Source organism: Castanea sativa, chromosome 11 (genome assembly GCF_040712315.1).
Source record: "Castanea sativa cultivar Marrone di Chiusa Pesio chromosome 11, ASM4071231v1".
Lineage (NCBI taxonomy): Eukaryota > Viridiplantae > Streptophyta > Magnoliopsida > Fagales > Fagaceae > Castanea > Castanea sativa.
In genome coordinates this window covers 21,653,450-21,670,088 of record NC_134023.1, presented here as the reverse complement: position 1 = coordinate 21,670,088, position 16,639 = coordinate 21,653,450, and the positions used below count along the sequence as shown (strand labels likewise).

The 16,639-nt window shown below is 33.1% G+C and overlaps 1 protein-coding gene and 1 pseudogene across 1 annotated transcript; one reads left to right on the top strand and one right to left on the bottom strand.

Moving 5' to 3' along the window:
* The first annotated feature begins 349 nt into the window (after nt 1-349).
* On the top strand, nt 350-6,016 carry LOC142616219 (helicase SEN1-like). Its single transcript, XM_075789104.1, has 9 exons — nt 350-463; nt 1,167-1,709; nt 2,028-2,595; nt 2,809-3,365; nt 3,444-3,768; nt 3,912-4,170; nt 4,259-4,475; nt 4,997-5,355; nt 5,878-6,016. The coding sequence occupies exons 1-9, from the start codon at nt 350-352 to the stop codon at nt 6,014-6,016; spliced, it is 3,081 nt and encodes a 1,026-aa protein (XP_075645219.1).
* A 4,803-nt stretch (nt 6,017-10,819) lies between these two features.
* LOC142617711 (putative pre-mRNA-splicing factor ATP-dependent RNA helicase DEAH2) lies at nt 10,820-13,314 on the bottom strand (annotated as a pseudogene).
* Between the last annotated feature and the right edge of the window lie 3,325 nt (nt 13,315-16,639).

The following is a 16,639-nucleotide window of genomic DNA, read 5'->3' as shown; positions in this document are numbered from 1 at the left end:
GACTGTGTGCATTGTATTTGTATCTCTTTTTCTCCAATTATTTAATGTCTGTGAAAAATAACTCGTACCATATAAAACGTAAATGAATAGATCAGATTGAAGACCAAAAGGCATACGCGTAAGTCCATTGATATGATGATCCTTCTAGGCCTTTCATTTACTAGGACCTGTTCAGCTATCCATTGATCAATATGTTAACATACAGTATAAATATAAAAGTGATCAGAACCCAAACACAAAATGTCAAAACATGTGGATGATATCTAGAATGAGTAATATACATGTGTCATAGTTATTTTGGCCGATGATATATTGAGTATACTGAAGATAACAAGAATCTGAAATAATGATGCAGAAGAAGACTGAGGTGAAGAAGGAAGAAATTCCAGGTAGAGGCTTAGTAGATTTGGTATTCTCTTGGTCTCTCAAGGATGTTCTCAATGAAGATCTTTACAAATACCAGGTTTGTCCACCATGTAGCCCTCACTCTCCTCCTCATTGAAAATTTGGATAACAGAACCAATTATAATTATACAGAACGGTTTTACTTATTATTTATAAAAAATAAAAAAAAATAAAAAATAAAAAAACTTGTCCAAAATATCATTTTTTTTCCCTTTTAGTCTTACTTTCTTTTTCATGTATTGCTGAATCATTGCATTTTAGAATTGTACTAATTGGAATAGTATCCATTACATATTCACTTGGTAGCTGATTCCCAGACTTTTACGTACGTAAAATTATTGTTTTACACTCCTTAATGTATAGTTTGTTCACACTTTCACACAAAGTGTCCACTTTTTTTAAGAATGTCTATACTTAACACATGATGTGTTCAGATATGAGGCTATCAAATCCCTTTACGTATTGACTCGTTTATCTCTTAGAGAAAGAAATATTGCTTCCGGAGTATTGAATAATTACTCCAAAATCTGCACTGAGTTCATTTATTGTGATTTGATTTAACTAACCGATACAAAATTGATGGTAACTTGGAGTTGGATGTAGTCCTTATTTATTTCAATATTTTACCATTTTCGTGCAAAGATATAGCCTTGCTTTGCAATTATATTCATATCATGTTTATCACAATTCTAGCTACATGTGAAAAATAAAACTTCATGTACTTATCTGCTTTCTGATGATAATTATTGATTCTCTAACAGATGAGAATGATCCCACAGTCATTCTCCTCGACGAAAGAGTACATGGCCTCATTCTGTGATCCACTTGCTGAAGAAACACATGCTGACTTGTTGTCAGGCATGTCAACTCTATCTCAAGCACCTACACGTGAAATAATTTTTGTCAAACAATTTGTGAAATCGGAAACACCCAAAGACCTCTTTTACCATGTTACACTTGAAAGTGTGAGGAAATTCAAGGATCGTGGTGGGAGATATAAACCTGTGGCTCGGGACCTCATTGCCATAACAGATGTGAGACCGAAATGCATTGCGGATTTAGTAAGCCCCAACAGATCCTATCTTGTTGCTTTTGTTCTGAGTGTGAGACAAGAAAGTTGTATGACAATATTATCCTCAAAGCCTATCTTGATTAAAAAGGACAAGAACAAGAAGAGAGAGACTCTTTATGCTGTTCCCTTGATGAACATGAACACAAATATCCGTATATGGATGGCGTTGAACTCTAAGCTGGAAGGTGGGAACTTAAACATCATTCAGAATGTGCTGCAATATAGTTCAGTGGTAAGAATTATTGCTTATTTCGTCTGGCATATATATTAGGCTTAAATATGTTCTTGTTGGTTCTAATATTTAGTATATGAGCGATTTTTGCCCTGGAAATTTAAAGTGATCACTTTTTAGTCTCTTAAATGATGTGGCAAACTAAAACTGGCATGTCATCACTCTACATGGACTAAAAGTGATCATTTTAAGGGTAAAAAGGGTTCACTTTAAACTTTAGGGACTAAAATTGCTCGAGTTAGGGACAAAAAGTGTATTTTGGCTTGATATTATTCTTGGCAATAATTAATTTTGAGAACCTTTCTTTACATCATGTAGAATTCCACAAATTGTACTGCCTGCCTTTTGGAAAAAAATTGCAGTGCTGCCTTTGCAGACGTTAGGTACAGAATCTGCTCTTCTGATTTAAATGACTCCCAAAAAGATGCAGTTTTGAGCTGCTTGGTAACTAGGGAATGCCACCATCAGAGTACTGTCAAACTAATATGGGGCCCTCCGGGGACTGGGAAAACCAAGACAGTTGGTTTCATGTTATGCTCTCTTCTTAGAATGAAATGCAGAACACTTACATGTGCCCCAACCAATACTGCTCTTTTAGAAGTGACGCAGCGGCTTCTAAAGAATGTGACAGGGTCACTTGAATATGATACTTATGGGCTTGGAGATGTGGTTTTGTTTGGGAATAGTGAGCGAATGAAGATTTTCGATTGTCCTGACCTCCTTGATGTATTCCTTGATAACCGTGTTAAAATACTATATGAATGCCTTGTTTCATCATCTGGTTGGAAAGGTAGTTTACTATCAATGATGTGTTTGCTGGAGGACCCTAAACGCCAATATGAGTTGTACTTGAATGAAAGAAGCATGACAGACAATAAGGAGGGCAAAATTGAAGGGATGTCTAAAAATAAAGGGAGAAACAGGATCCAGGGAAAGGAGATTGATCAATCCTTTGAAGACAAGAAAGGCAAGAAAAATATAAAGAAAGTTATTGTTCAAGTCTTAAATGAAAACAAAAACAAGAAAACTCTGGAGATTTTTCCTTCTGAGAAGGAAAAGAAATTAGAGAATGAGGAAATACAAAACAAATGTGATGATCCTTTATCTTTTGAGGAGTTTATTCAGAGAAGATTTGATTGCATTTTAAAGCGTCTCAATTACTGTATTGTCAATTTGTATACACACTTACCTACTTCTTTTATTTCATTAGAAGTGGTAAAGAACATGAACTTGGCTCTTGATTTTCTCAGATCTCTTGAAACATTGTTGTGTACTGTTACCGTTGCTGATAAAGGATTAAAGCAAGTCTCTGGTGAAAATGAACAAAGCAGACTCGGTAACTTAATGAAATCTAGTTTTGTGAGAAAAGATTGCCTTCGGATACTTAGATCACTTCCCCAAAAATTCCCTGTTCCAGATTTTAGATGTGAGGATGAGATAAAAAAATTCTGCCTGGAGAATTCATGTCTATTTTTCTGCACTGTATCAAGTTCTGCTAAATTGCATGAAGTAATGGTTAAATGGGAAGTACTGGTTATAGATGAAGCTGCTCAGCTTAAAGAATGTGAATCAACCATTCCTTTACAACTTCCTGGCCTCCACCATGCTATTCTCATTGGAGATGAGCAGCAACTTCCTGCAATGGTTAAAAGCAAGGTTTAGAGTTTTATCTGTCTTTATGTCTTTATGAATTATTAATAGATTTTATGTATCCTTAAAATTTGCTATTATTAGGTTTCTGAGAAAGCTGAATTTGGAAGAAGTTTGTTCCAGAGGCTGGTATTGCTAGGAAAAAAGAAAGAACTTCTTAATGTCCAGCACAGGATGCATCCATCCATAAGCTTATTTCCAAATAGGGTGTTCTATGAAAATCAGATTTTGGATGGTCCCAATGTCAAAGAAGGAAGGCATGAGAAGCGTTTCCTTCAGGGAAATATGTTTGGCTCCTACTCTTTCATTAATGTGGCACATGGAAAAGAGGAATTCGACAACAGCCACAGTCTCAAAAATATGGTTGAGGTTGCTGTGGCGTCTGAGATAGTTGCAAGCCTTTTCAAAGGTATGTATAAATTTGGAACTAATCCTAGTCTCAATTTTGCTGAAATGTTATGCTAGGAATTTTAAATTATGGTTAGCTTGATGATAGATCATTTTATGAGTACAATGACTCTTTTGAATTTGTTTCTCTTGCCACTGCTAAAGAATCTGTTTGCACAAAGAAGAAAGTTAAAGTTGGTATCATCTCACCATACAAGGCACAAGTCTACGCAATTGGGGAGAAGGTGAAAAACTATAGTGTTGATTCTAATGATGACTTCTCAATTAGTATTCGCTCTGTTGATGGGTTCCAGGGTGGTGAGGAGGATGTGATAATTGTCTCTACTGTCAGATGTAATATGAATGGAGTAGTTGGTTTTCTTAAAAATCATCAAAGAGCAAATGTGGCACTAACCCGTGCAAGGTAATACATTGCATACTTGAGTTTTGACATATTTTGAGGCTTTGGTGGCTTTTGCAATTAATATAATAGGCACGCTTTCACTCTGCAGGCATTGCCTTTGGATATTGGGAAATGAAGCAACTTTAATTAAAAGGTGCACTATTTGGAAGGATTTAGTCATCGATGCCAAGAAGCGGGGGTGTTTCTACAATGCTGATGAAGACAAAAGCTTGGCTCAGGCTATTACAGTTGCCTTGGTTGAACATAACCAAATACACATTTTACTCAACATGGATTCCTTTCTGTTCAAAAAGGCTAGATGGAAGGTATGCTAATTAAATTATTTTTTTCCTTTTACTACTTTTAATGATACATCAACTATTGTTTCTAGTTTCTAGTTTCTATGCTTCTCTTATCAAAAAGTATAAGCTGAAAATTCTTTTATTTCATATATGGTAGTTTCTTTTTGACAATATGAAGAATTTATTGACCTGAGTTTCTATTTTGTCCATAAAGTTAGTCTGGTTTGTTCATAATATAATAAAACTGCTCAAAAAATGAAGGGGAAAAGATTTAATCATTGTCTCAGTTTTGTTCTTCCCCTTGAACAGATATTATCAGGGGAACAACATATTAAAATTGATTTTACATATCCCAGTGAGTTTATTTTAATTAATTTCCATTTACTTCTTAATTACAATTTTATGCTAGGAACCAAAGCATAGATAATACTCAATACAGGAGGCTAAGGCTTTTGGAATTTGAATTCCATATCCCTCTATTCATTAGGTTTAAACAATAATCAATTGACCCTCACTAATTTTTTATTTTTTATTTATTAATATAGGTCTCTTTCAGCAATGATTTTTTGAAATCCATGTTGAAAGTTGAAAATGCTGAGACTTGTAAAGAAGTGCTTACTTTATTGGAAAATCTTGCAAATGGTTGGCGTCACGAAATGAAAAAACTCTTTTACCATAATGGAACTTCTTCCCAGTTATTAGAGCAATACAAGGTCAATGGGTTTCTAAATCTTGTTTGGACAGTTGACATACTTGAGGAGAATTCATATTACATTCAGATTTTGAAGGTCTGGGACATTTTGCCATTATCTGAAATGCCAAGACTAGCAAATCGTCTTGATGTCTTATTTGAGAATTACACGGTGGATAAGATGAATCGCTGCAAACACAAAAGTCTCAATAGGTATGTATTTGTCTGTATTCATAATTGTCAATTAGCTTTTAATAATTTTTTTCCCATGATTGTGGAAGATGTGATTTCTGAAGTCAAAATGGTGATTGGTGAACTTCGTTTTTCTTTTTTCCCCCCTACTCTACAATCTTTGAACCTTTGACGTTGGGTATAGCCACAAATGCAGCTAACCACCTATTCTAGTTAGATATCCTGGTTGGAGGCAACATGTTATAATTAAGTTGGCCTTAACCAAAGAAATTTGTCAAATAGAGTTTTAGAAGGCAGTTCAAGATTCTTCATCTATTAATATAAGTATATATATTGTAGACACATAAATATAACTAGACAGGGAGAGAGACGACCTCAATATATTTCTATAATTACTACTTAAGCAAGGTTATTGTTCCAGAATATGTGCTTTAGGCCTGAAGGGTGTGGGAAAGAAGAAAATTTAAGCTTTTATGTTGGATTTCTCAAATTTGGGAAGAATGTGTGTTGTGGAAACCTAACTCAAAGTTTAATTTGCTACAGGTCTTTGGTGGTTCCAATGAGATGGCCAATAGGCTCAAATAGTTGTACTGAAGCTGATCTTGTGCAATCACTATCAGAACCATTGGCTTCACTCAGTCTGAGGGATGATTTAGAATCATCATCTACAACTTTTAGGTAAGTAACAAGTTCAAATTTTCAGCAATTATTTTATTAGTCAATTTTTCTTACTTTAGAATAGCTTAAACATTTTTAAATAGTGAGTGTAGAGCAATTTTTATTCATTTTAAGTATACATTACATTGTTGAATGGGAGTTACCATGTTGCTGGAGTAACATGTCAGTTGAAAACATCGACAGTAAGTTTTGTTATTCTTTAGGCCAACTAACACTGCTACTTGTTGAAATCCTGATACTAGACATAATGTGACCAGAAAATGCTCATGCTGGTATAGGAAGAAATCCTTATACAGGACTTTAAATTATGTCAAGATACAAGTGATTTTCTTTCCTTCAACTTTTTGTGGTCCTTGTCTAGATGGAAAATTCCTAGGTCATACAATATTAGATCACTAATTTCTTTTGATAATAGCTTTTGTCATTATCAATATAGTTCCTGATTTGTGACACATCTAATTATCATTATTGGTACATCATATATTATTATTATTTTGGTGTGCAACATTGTAAAATAATTCCTTTGTAACCTTATTTTGACTGGTATTTTGAAGGCTTCAATCTGTATAATCAGAACCTCATGTCATTTTTTTGTTAAATTAAAACAAAGAGTATGCATTAGATTATCAAATGGGAGTTACCATGCTGTTGGAGTAATGTGAACTAGCTCTGCTACTTGCCAAAATAATGACACTGAAAATATTGTGACCAACAATTGCTAGTGGATTTAATTATAGTCCCATAATCCCCCTTTACTATATATACCATGACACATCACATCCGTGTGTCATGCTTGTATTTGAAGATATCCCTATAGAGGACTTACATATGTTTAAATACTAGGGGTTTTCTTTCCTTTAACTAGTTTTGTGGAACTTAGCCAATTGGAAATTCCCTAGGTTGCACAGTATTAGATTCACTAAATACTTTTCATAATAGCTTTGTCATTATCAATATAATTCCAAATTTGTGACAAATCTAAATATCATCAGTGATTATTATTGTTATTATTACGACTACTACTTTGGTGTGCAACATTATAATTTTTTCTCTTTATATCCCTATTTTGCAAATGATATTTTGAGGTTTCAATATGCATAATCAGAACTTTGTGTCATTTTTTTGTTACTTTCCTTCCGATGAAGACAAGATATGCATATTTAATTGAAGGCTAGTTTGAAGGACTAACGGTTTCTCCTATGAATGATATTCAGAAATAACTCTACTATAGGGAGAGGTGTTCTCAGGAAATGGCAAAGAAAGTTGCCTAATGAGTAATGAGGTAGGTTTACATTCTTTATTTTTATCATATATTTACTAATTAATCATTCTGTCAATATTGGAATTAAAAAAGAAGTTTAAAAATGTTAAGAGCCTTTTATCTTTAACTTTAAACAAATATTTACTAATCAATCATTCCGTTAGTAATGGAATTTAAAATGAAGTTTGAAATTTTGAGAATGAGTGCCTTCAATCTTTAACTTTTAATATCTTGGATTCCTGCTTTCTTGGAGACATCTATAATTCTCACTTCTTGTTCTATTTGGATGCAGGCTTTTAGCGGCAGTAATGCCTCAGAGGAAGGTTATAACCATCACCAGCATGAAATGCTTCTTACAAGTTATATGTTTCATGCAGATCTTAACTACAGTCTATGCACATTTGTTCTTATTTCTTATTCTCATTTGTTTTTCTTAAGTAATGAAAAACTCTATGCTGCAATTCTGTATTTTAAATATCGTAAGCATTAGAAAGTAATTCAATTAGGTAGTATCACTGTCCTCTACAATATTTTCTTCAGGTTCAACCTGAATGACTTGAATTTTACACCCAGAAAAAAAAACTATCAAAGGCTCTTGAAAATATCTGTACGAACAATTGCTACAGGAAACTATCAAAGGTCTTTGTAAGTAAGAAAATAAAATTACTTTCAATGCTTAACTGGATAAATGAATTAAAGTTAAATTCTATTCAAGTTCATCCAACTCTTTTTATTCTTTAAGAAAAAGCCACATTGTAGAACCTAGAGAAGGAAAGACTACTCCATTTTAACAATATACCTTCTCCATATCCAACTTCAGTGCCATAAACTTATTCTTCCTCTTCAACTATGGCTTATGTAATGTTGAAATTTTATAACTAAATCATGTTCTCACAAGATAAGTGGGTTATCTCCTCTTACAAAGCTTACGTCAGAATTAAAATATCCACAACCCCTAGATGTAGGGAATCAAGCAAAACAAAGTCCATCTGGCGCTTAGCTCCCATCATAGCTAGAGCATCTGCGCAGTGCACACCTTTTTTTTTTATAAATAAAATTGTGACTTAGAAGATTGTATGTTTGGCATAATCACATGCTCGCAAGCCCCTTTTAGGGGAAAAAAAAAATTGTGGTCTTCATCTTGTACATAATAAAAATTATTTTAGGAAGCCTCAAATTCTGTTCATATATTTGAAAGGTAATAATCTATATTTATATCTATATATTACTAAAAGCCAAAGTGTGACATTAATTGTTGTTAAGCTCCTGTCATGCCACATCATCGCCACATCATTCGCCACACAATTATTATTTATTAATTATTTCTATTTTTAATATATATATATATAAATAGATTATTGACTTTACATATTCATCTTTGTCGGTTTTAACATTTATATATATTTCTTTTTTATTTCTGATTTTCTTATAATTTTTTTACATTCACTTATTTTTTATATATTTACACTTTCTTCAGCTTTTCTTCTTCCATTACCTTTTCATATTCCCACAACCCTCCACTTTAATAGTGTTATTCGTCTTTCTCTTCATCTTCTTTTATTTGTCTCTTCTTATCCCTTCGCTCTTACTATAAATTTGTCACTCTTTTTCATTCTTTGCATAGTTTTCTCTCACAAAAAGGTTTTCTCTCTCTCTCTCTCTCTCTCAATGTTTTGGTGGATTTTTATTTTTTATTGCATCTCCGCTTTAGGTTGATAAATTTTTGTGTTTTGAAGAACTCTAATTTAGGTTGATATGATATAATTTTGTGTTTTAAGTTATTATTATTATTATTTTGCTCTTCGATTGTTAAATTTTATCCGATTACATTATAAAAAATTAAAGATAGCAGATAAAAATAAAATAGTATTCCATTACATAGCATAATTTGGATATTTTAGTGTTTGTTGTTATCTCTTTTAATTTTTCTTATGTTTTTCTTCTCTTCTATTTTACTCAATATTGAAATTCAACCACATCTTTCTTATCATTAAATTATTTATATTTTCTCTCTTTTTGTCTTAAAAAATAAAACATGTAATATTTTACTTAAATTAAATAAAAGAAAATTGTGCTCATCAAATTGTACTCATTTTTTTTAACATATACACTTTCTCCAACATTTCTCCTTCTCTTTACCTTTTCATCTCCCCAAAAATTCTACTTTGATCTCACTCTTACTCTTTCATTTTATCTTCCTTTATTTAGTTTCAGCAATGATTTTTTGAAAGCAATGTCGAGAGTGAAAAATGCTGAGATTTGTATAGAAGTGCTTACTTTGTTGGAAAATCCTGCAAATGGTTGGCATCAACCTCTCGGAATGAAAAAATCTTTTACCATCATGGAACTTCTTCCCAATTATTAGAGCAGTACAAGGTCAATGGGTTGCTAAATCTTCTTTGGACGGTTGACATACTTGAGAATTCATATTACATTCAGATTTTGAAGGTTTGGGACATTTTTCCATTATTTGAAATTCCAATACTGGCAAATCGTCTTGATGTCTTATTTGAGAATTACACATTGAATAAGGTGAATCGCTGCAAACACAAAAGTCTCATTGGGTATGCATTTATCTGAATTCATTCCTGTCAATTAGCTTTTAGTCACATTTTTCCTTGATTGTGGAAGATGTGATTTAATTTTTATCTAGAACTTCCATATGACGTTGAGGTGTTAAATTAAGGATAAGGATGACGTAAAAGACTTGCGCATGTTGCTGGTACTAGTTAGTTGTGTTCATTAATTGTTGAATGAATCTTTGCTCTCAACTAGAAAACTGAGAACCCCAATTATACATTTCATGCAGATCTTAACTACAGTAATTGCACATTTGTTCCTATTTCTTATTCTCATTTTTTTTTTTCTGAAGTAATGAAAAACTCTAAGAAATGGGACACAAGAAATGCAAATTCTGGAACAACTTTCAAGATTATCTTGTGCATAATCCTAACAAGTTATGAGGCTGATAAAATACTGGCCAAAATTGTGTGCAATGGCATCTTCCCTATGCTGCAATTCTATATTTTAAATATTGTAAGCATTAGAAAGTATTTCAATTAGGTAGTATCACTGTCCTCTGCAAATTTTTTTTTTTTTCAAGTTCAACTTGAATGACTTGAATTTTACACCCAGAAAACAAAACTATCAATGGCCCTTGTATCAAAGGCCTTCGTAAATAAGAAAATAAATTTATATCTGTTGCTGGTACTAGTTAGTTGTGTTCATTAGTTGTTGAATGAATCTTTGTTGTCAACTAGAAAACTGAGAACCCCAATCATTCTTATTAAAAAAAAAAAACCAAGAACCCCAATCATGCATTTTTTTTTTTGAAACCATCAAATCCAGAATAAATTAAGATAATCAATACAATAGAAAATTATACTTACTAAAACTAGCACTAGTTTATGATACATTGCCAAATTTCCACCGATTTCACTGCCAAGCTGGCCCTCCTGAGAGTTACACAATGGCTAATATAAATAAAGAATTGGCTAATATATATACATGATGTAAGCAAAAAAAATTATGTAACTAACCCCCTGTTTTGGAGGGAAAATCTGTTATAAGAAACTAATCCTACTCAATTAACACACTTGGACTTAAAGCTATAACTAATCTCTAATTCTAATTTACCTGCCAACAAAACTCCAAGTCAGTGTATGAATTGTTCATGGAATTACTTCTAACAATTCTGCACTTGCCAAGGCTGTTTCTCTCATGTTTACTTGCTCAGAGCATTTCCTAGTTGCAGCATCAATGCTTGCCTCTTCATTGCACTTTCCAACAATAAAACCTTGCCGTGATCTTTGCTTCATATTTTCTTTCAACAGTTCCTGCTCTCCTTCTTCCACTTCTTGTAAAGCTTCTCAAGAACACGCTTAGCCTCACACAGGGGGAAGTTCGTCAGATCATAATAATGTGGTGCTATATCAATTATCCATTCACCACGAATATATGTCACTGTCCGAATGTAATTACTATTTGTTTGAACATCTTCATTATAAATGACCCACTCCGGCTTGTGATCCAAGCAATTCGATGGATGCAAGTGCACCACTTGGTTGTCCTTCACTGTCAAGTAGTGTCCAGTACGTTCCAGGTGAGCTACCTGCATGAAATATCCTGCTACCATAGCCTTCCTTATGTTGATGTAGTAATCACGGCTGTTGAAATCAGTGCTGCACAACCTGAGGTTAAACCTGGCCATGATACGCACGAGCTGTTGTCGAACATTATCAGCAGCCTTCAACACTCTTTGGTTGACGAAGTTCTCATAGCACCATAATGGGTCCTCGTTGTTTTGCTTGTATGCATGGTATACATTCAAGAGCGTGAGGTGATCTCCATCGATGTGCCCAAACCTAGCTTTTGCTTCATCAGCAGCTTTCTGAGCCTCCCTAGGCCTGACGAAGCAATTGGGTACTGAAAGCATGGCAGAAATTGATAGAATTTCATTTGAACAGTTGAACTCTGGGCTAACTACAAGCATCTTTGACATCTGAGGATCCAATGGAAATTCACTCATAATTTCACCAAGCTTTGTCAGATTTCCATCATCATCTATCGCTCCCAGGTAATTCAAAGCCTCTAAAGCCCGCATCAATGTCTCTGGAGCAGGGGCATCCATAAAATCAAAATGCACTAGATCATTTATCCCCATGTTCTTCAAAGTGAGAACCGTATTTGCAAGGTTTGATCTCAACATTTCTGGATAGGTCTGTGGTTGAAGATCATTCTGGAAACTTTTCTCGGTGTAAAGTCTAAAGCATTTTCCAGGCTGAGTTCTTCCCGCACGCCCTGATCTCTGGTGTGCACTAGCCTTAGAGATTGGAGATACCAACAACGATTCTACACGCACTCGTGGGTTATAAACTTTTTGTTTTGCAAACCCAGGGTCAACTACATACACTATACCATCAATGGTCAAAGAAGTTTCGGCAATGTTTGTTGACACCACAATCTTCCTTCCAGCAGGACCACCCTCTTTCACGGGAGGCGGAGCCGGTTCAAATATCTTCTGCTGCATAGCCGGAGAAAGAGAAGAATACAAAGGCACTACTTTGACGGGTCCCACCTTGTCACCCATCTTTGCTACTTTTTTCGTTATTTTTCGACATGCATCTTCTATCTCCTCCTCGCCAGTGAGGAACACAAGTACATCTCCAGGAGTTTCCCTCGTATGAATTTGCACAACTGTTCGGATTGCTGCATCCAGGTAGTCACTTTCAGGCTTTTCAGTGTAAAATATTTCCACTGGATGAAGCCTCCCAGGAACTTTCATAAGTGGTGCATCAAAGTAACTCTAAAATTTTACAGCCTCAAGAGTAGCACTCATTACAACTAGCTTCAGGTCAGGTCTATTGGTCAACACTTGCTTCAAAAGTCCAAACAGAACATCAGTTGCCAACGTTCTTTCGTGAGCCTCATCAAGAATTATGACCTTGTAGCGTTCCAAAAGCGGATCTGTCATTGCTTCTCTCAAAAGCATACCATCTGTTAAATACTTCAAAACTGTTCTTGCACTGCTGCAGTCTTCGAAACGGATGCTATAACCAACCTCTTCTTCGATAGTTACGTCCATCTCTTCGGCAACACGGCGAGAAACAGACATAGCGGCCACCCTACGAGGCTGGGTGCACGCAACCATCATCTTCCTGCGCTTATCTGGAGTTGTTTTTATGTCGATCGCTTCCAAAACGAACTGGGGAATCTGAGTGGTTTTGCCACTACCAGTCTCGCCGACTAGGATGACAGTCTGGTTAGACTTGAAAACTTGCAAGAACTCTTCTTTTTGGTGCCAAACAGGCAAGTCTCTCTGCTTCACCAAAATCTCATAGTATCTCTGCGAGTACGGCCTCCCCGTCCAGCTATTGATCCCAGGGGACGAGAAGCCGCCGCTGTTTATTTTGGTGACCTTCGACTTGTCCACCACGTCCAACAAGCTCACCTTCCTCTTCCTCTCCATTCCCATCAATAAACACTAATCCTAACAGTACGAACCGCACAGAACTCTATTGCTCCGATTCGAGTTCGAAGCCAAAAAAAAAAACCCTAGCTATGAGATTTTAGAGCGAGAGAACTTAGGGTGAGAGTGAGAGAGAGTTATCCTATAGGAATGAAAGTATGTATCTGCTTCTATTTCACAACTTCGCCTTGTGGTATATATAAGAACATGACCGACTTAGGGTGAGAGATAGAGTAACCGACTTAATCGTTCTTTGCTCAAAAAATAAAAACATGACCGTACGGTTCAATCTACTAATTAACTTCCAATCCAAATCATATTGGGATTCCTTTTTCTACGTGGATAAACAGGATTTTAATAATAACAATAATTTATTATTTTCCATAAAAAAATACCTTTTGATTTAATAAATTAAAATTTATAAATCAAACATCAAGGGTTTCAAGAGGCTGAGTTTGGATAGCTGAACGCATCCAGTGTTTTGCATTTTTTGCTTTTTTTTTTTTTTTTTTTTTTTTTTTTCTACTGCTGCACGGGTCAGGGGGATAAATGCTACTGTTCATGAATAGTAGCTACATTTTGTTGACTTTTCAGCCCTTTTCAACATATATGTGGGTCTCGTGTATTGTTCACGGGACCCACAAACTTCACTTTTCAGAATTTTTTTTATTAAAAATGGGTTATACGGCACTATTCACACATTTAAAAATTATTTTGCTATAGTGTTTTCAGTTTTCAGTAATAAGCTCTATCTAAATGGATCCTAAATTCCAGAATCCTAATAATGCTAGAAACCCTTGAAAACAAAATCCTAATTTCATTAAGAATAAATTTCATTAAAGGATTTCAATCTTGGTATATCTCCATATAGACAACAACATATAAAACACTTCAATTATAACATACGGATTAACAAAAAATAAATAAAGATTATTACATACGGATTCAATGAAAACAACATGTCTATAAAATGGTCAACAAACATAATTGATGATACATTGTCTTATCTATATCTAAATCTAAATCTATATCTATATATCATATCATATCATATACTATATAATAAAAATTAGAATTAGAAGTCGTGGTTGCGCCGTGGCTTAACCAAATTGTAAAAAAAAATTTAGATTTAAAAAAAATAGATATATTTTTTTGTTCTTATTTTTTTTCTTTTATAATTTCTAAGTTGATAAAAATCTTAATTGGATTACAATTCAAATTCTAATCCTTTTATTATTAACTAGTTAATGTCGCGCGATGCACGAACACTTTGACCTTTGACCTCTAACCAAAAGCTCCAATACCAAAAATCTCAAACAACAAAAGACCCATGTCCAATCACAACCCTCACAAAACCCACAATGACCTCTGACCTCCTCATCAAAACTGCAAGCCGTTTACATCTTTTCTAGTTTGGAGAATCTCATATGTGCATTTGAGTTAGAATAATGTAAAAGACTATGAGTAGGAGTAAATAAAGGAGTAGCAGTACAAGAGGTGAAAACCTAAAGATAAAAAAAAAAAATAGTCTTGAAACGATGTACCTAAGAAATTAAATAAAGAGTCATTATCTCTTAATTGGTGTTTATATAGTAAACAAAGAGTAATTATCTTGGTGTGAGATAGATGAATAGTTTTGAAATAATGAACAAAAGAAAATAAAAAGTCCATATCTTTTATTGCAAGAAAATCCTCAAGGAGAGCGCCACTTGGCTAAACCTCATATTCTCTCAAATGAGGTCTCTCATTATATATATATATATATATATATATATATATATATATATATATATATATATATATAAAATATTGATTTATTTTTTACTTAATTTATTAATATATTTTTTACTATTTTTTTTAACGCATACTTCTTATGACATTAGACTTCTATAGCTCTATGAACCTAAACGCTATATATAAGGTTCCTAATAAATGTATACTTATTTTACCAATTAAAATGATGGCAATCTTATTAAGCTACAGACAAAACAAGTCAAATGTTACAAAGTTGATGATATTATAGAAATGAAAATTTAAAACTATCATACGAATATAGAATTCTAATCCTTTTATTATTAATATATTTTTTACTATATTTTTTTACTTAAATTATATTACTACATGTAAAAATAAACAGCAAAGTCACTTTTTATTTATTTATCTCGGATTCCCTCTTCAAAAAAGCTTGTTTTTTTCCTTTTTTTTTTTTTTTTTTGGATTTCCTCTTCACATGCTACTTATTTTTTAGATTTAGATTTTAGCTTCACACTTACACACATTTATAGATAAAAACAACTTCTTATTTGTTCTTATCAACTATTGATTTATCACTAATTTTTTAAATAAAAATAACAACAATTTTTTAGATACTTGCTAATGCTATCTCACGAAAATTCAAAGAAAAAAAAAAAAAAAAAACCAATGTGCATAGTTAGGAAGAGTTAGGCATGTGCATGAGTTGGAGAGTTATATATTTATATCTATTTGATTATTGAGATAAAACCGATCTTCATTGTGAATGAGTTATAGTATAATAGTAATTCCTAATTAGCATAAATGGGTAATCTATAATGTATATTTATCTACTATATATATATATATATATATATATATGAGATAATAAAAAATAAATAACTTCACAGGATGCAATCAAGCAACTTTACAAGATGTGCAATCATGCAATAAACACAACAAGAGCTTATGTGTTTATGATGCTATTTTGTTTAACATTAGCTAGGAGGAGATTTAGAGTACAAGGAATAAATCTCAGGCCAAAGCCACCATTGACTTTCAGGAGTTAGTTTCAATCGTGCTTATTTTCCTTTTCTTTTTCTAAATGTTATGTATGTTGCTAGACTCTTTTTTTTTTTTTTTTGTTATTATTTTTATTCTAAACTTCCAATTACCCTCTTGGAAAAATAAGGTAAATTTAGATATAATTCTCACTCTTAAGGACAACCATTCAATTCCCATTTAAATAATTCTTTTTTTCTCTATTAACTCTCCTTATAATTTTTTAAATAATTTTTTCTTTAATTAAAATTGTCATATATTCACTATATGATTAGTTATTCCATTCTAACCTTTTGTCTCTCTTAAAGTAATCATTTTTATTCTCATATAATCATCATCTCGATGTATTAAATTTGTCCTTAATTTTGTGTAGTATAACTATCAGGGAGTTAAAATATCATTTATAAGTTCAAAATTTTTAATTTAATTTTTAAAGATAAGTAATTTAATTATATTATTGAAATAAATTGTTCAATTTACATATACTTTTTTATTAAACCGTGCATCGCATTGTTATAACACTAGCAATAACTTAAAGTCAAAATATTTGACTTTTTGTTGATCATGCCTTATTATGCCATATGGCTACATAAACTACTGTCACA

Excerpts from the sequence above, each read along its gene's own strand:
- LOC142616219 (XM_075789104.1), top strand. The coding sequence starts at position 350 with ATGCAGAAGAAGACTGAGGTGAAGAAGGAAGAAATTCCAGGTAGAGGC. Across the intron at positions 1,710-2,027 it reads TGCTGCAATATAGTTCAGTG|AATTCCACAAATTGTACTGC; the intron begins GTAAGAATTATT and ends TACATCATGTAG. Across the intron at positions 2,596-2,808 it reads GACAGACAATAAGGAGGGCA|CTTTATCTTTTGAGGAGTTT; the intron begins AAATTGAAGGGA and ends AATGTGATGATC.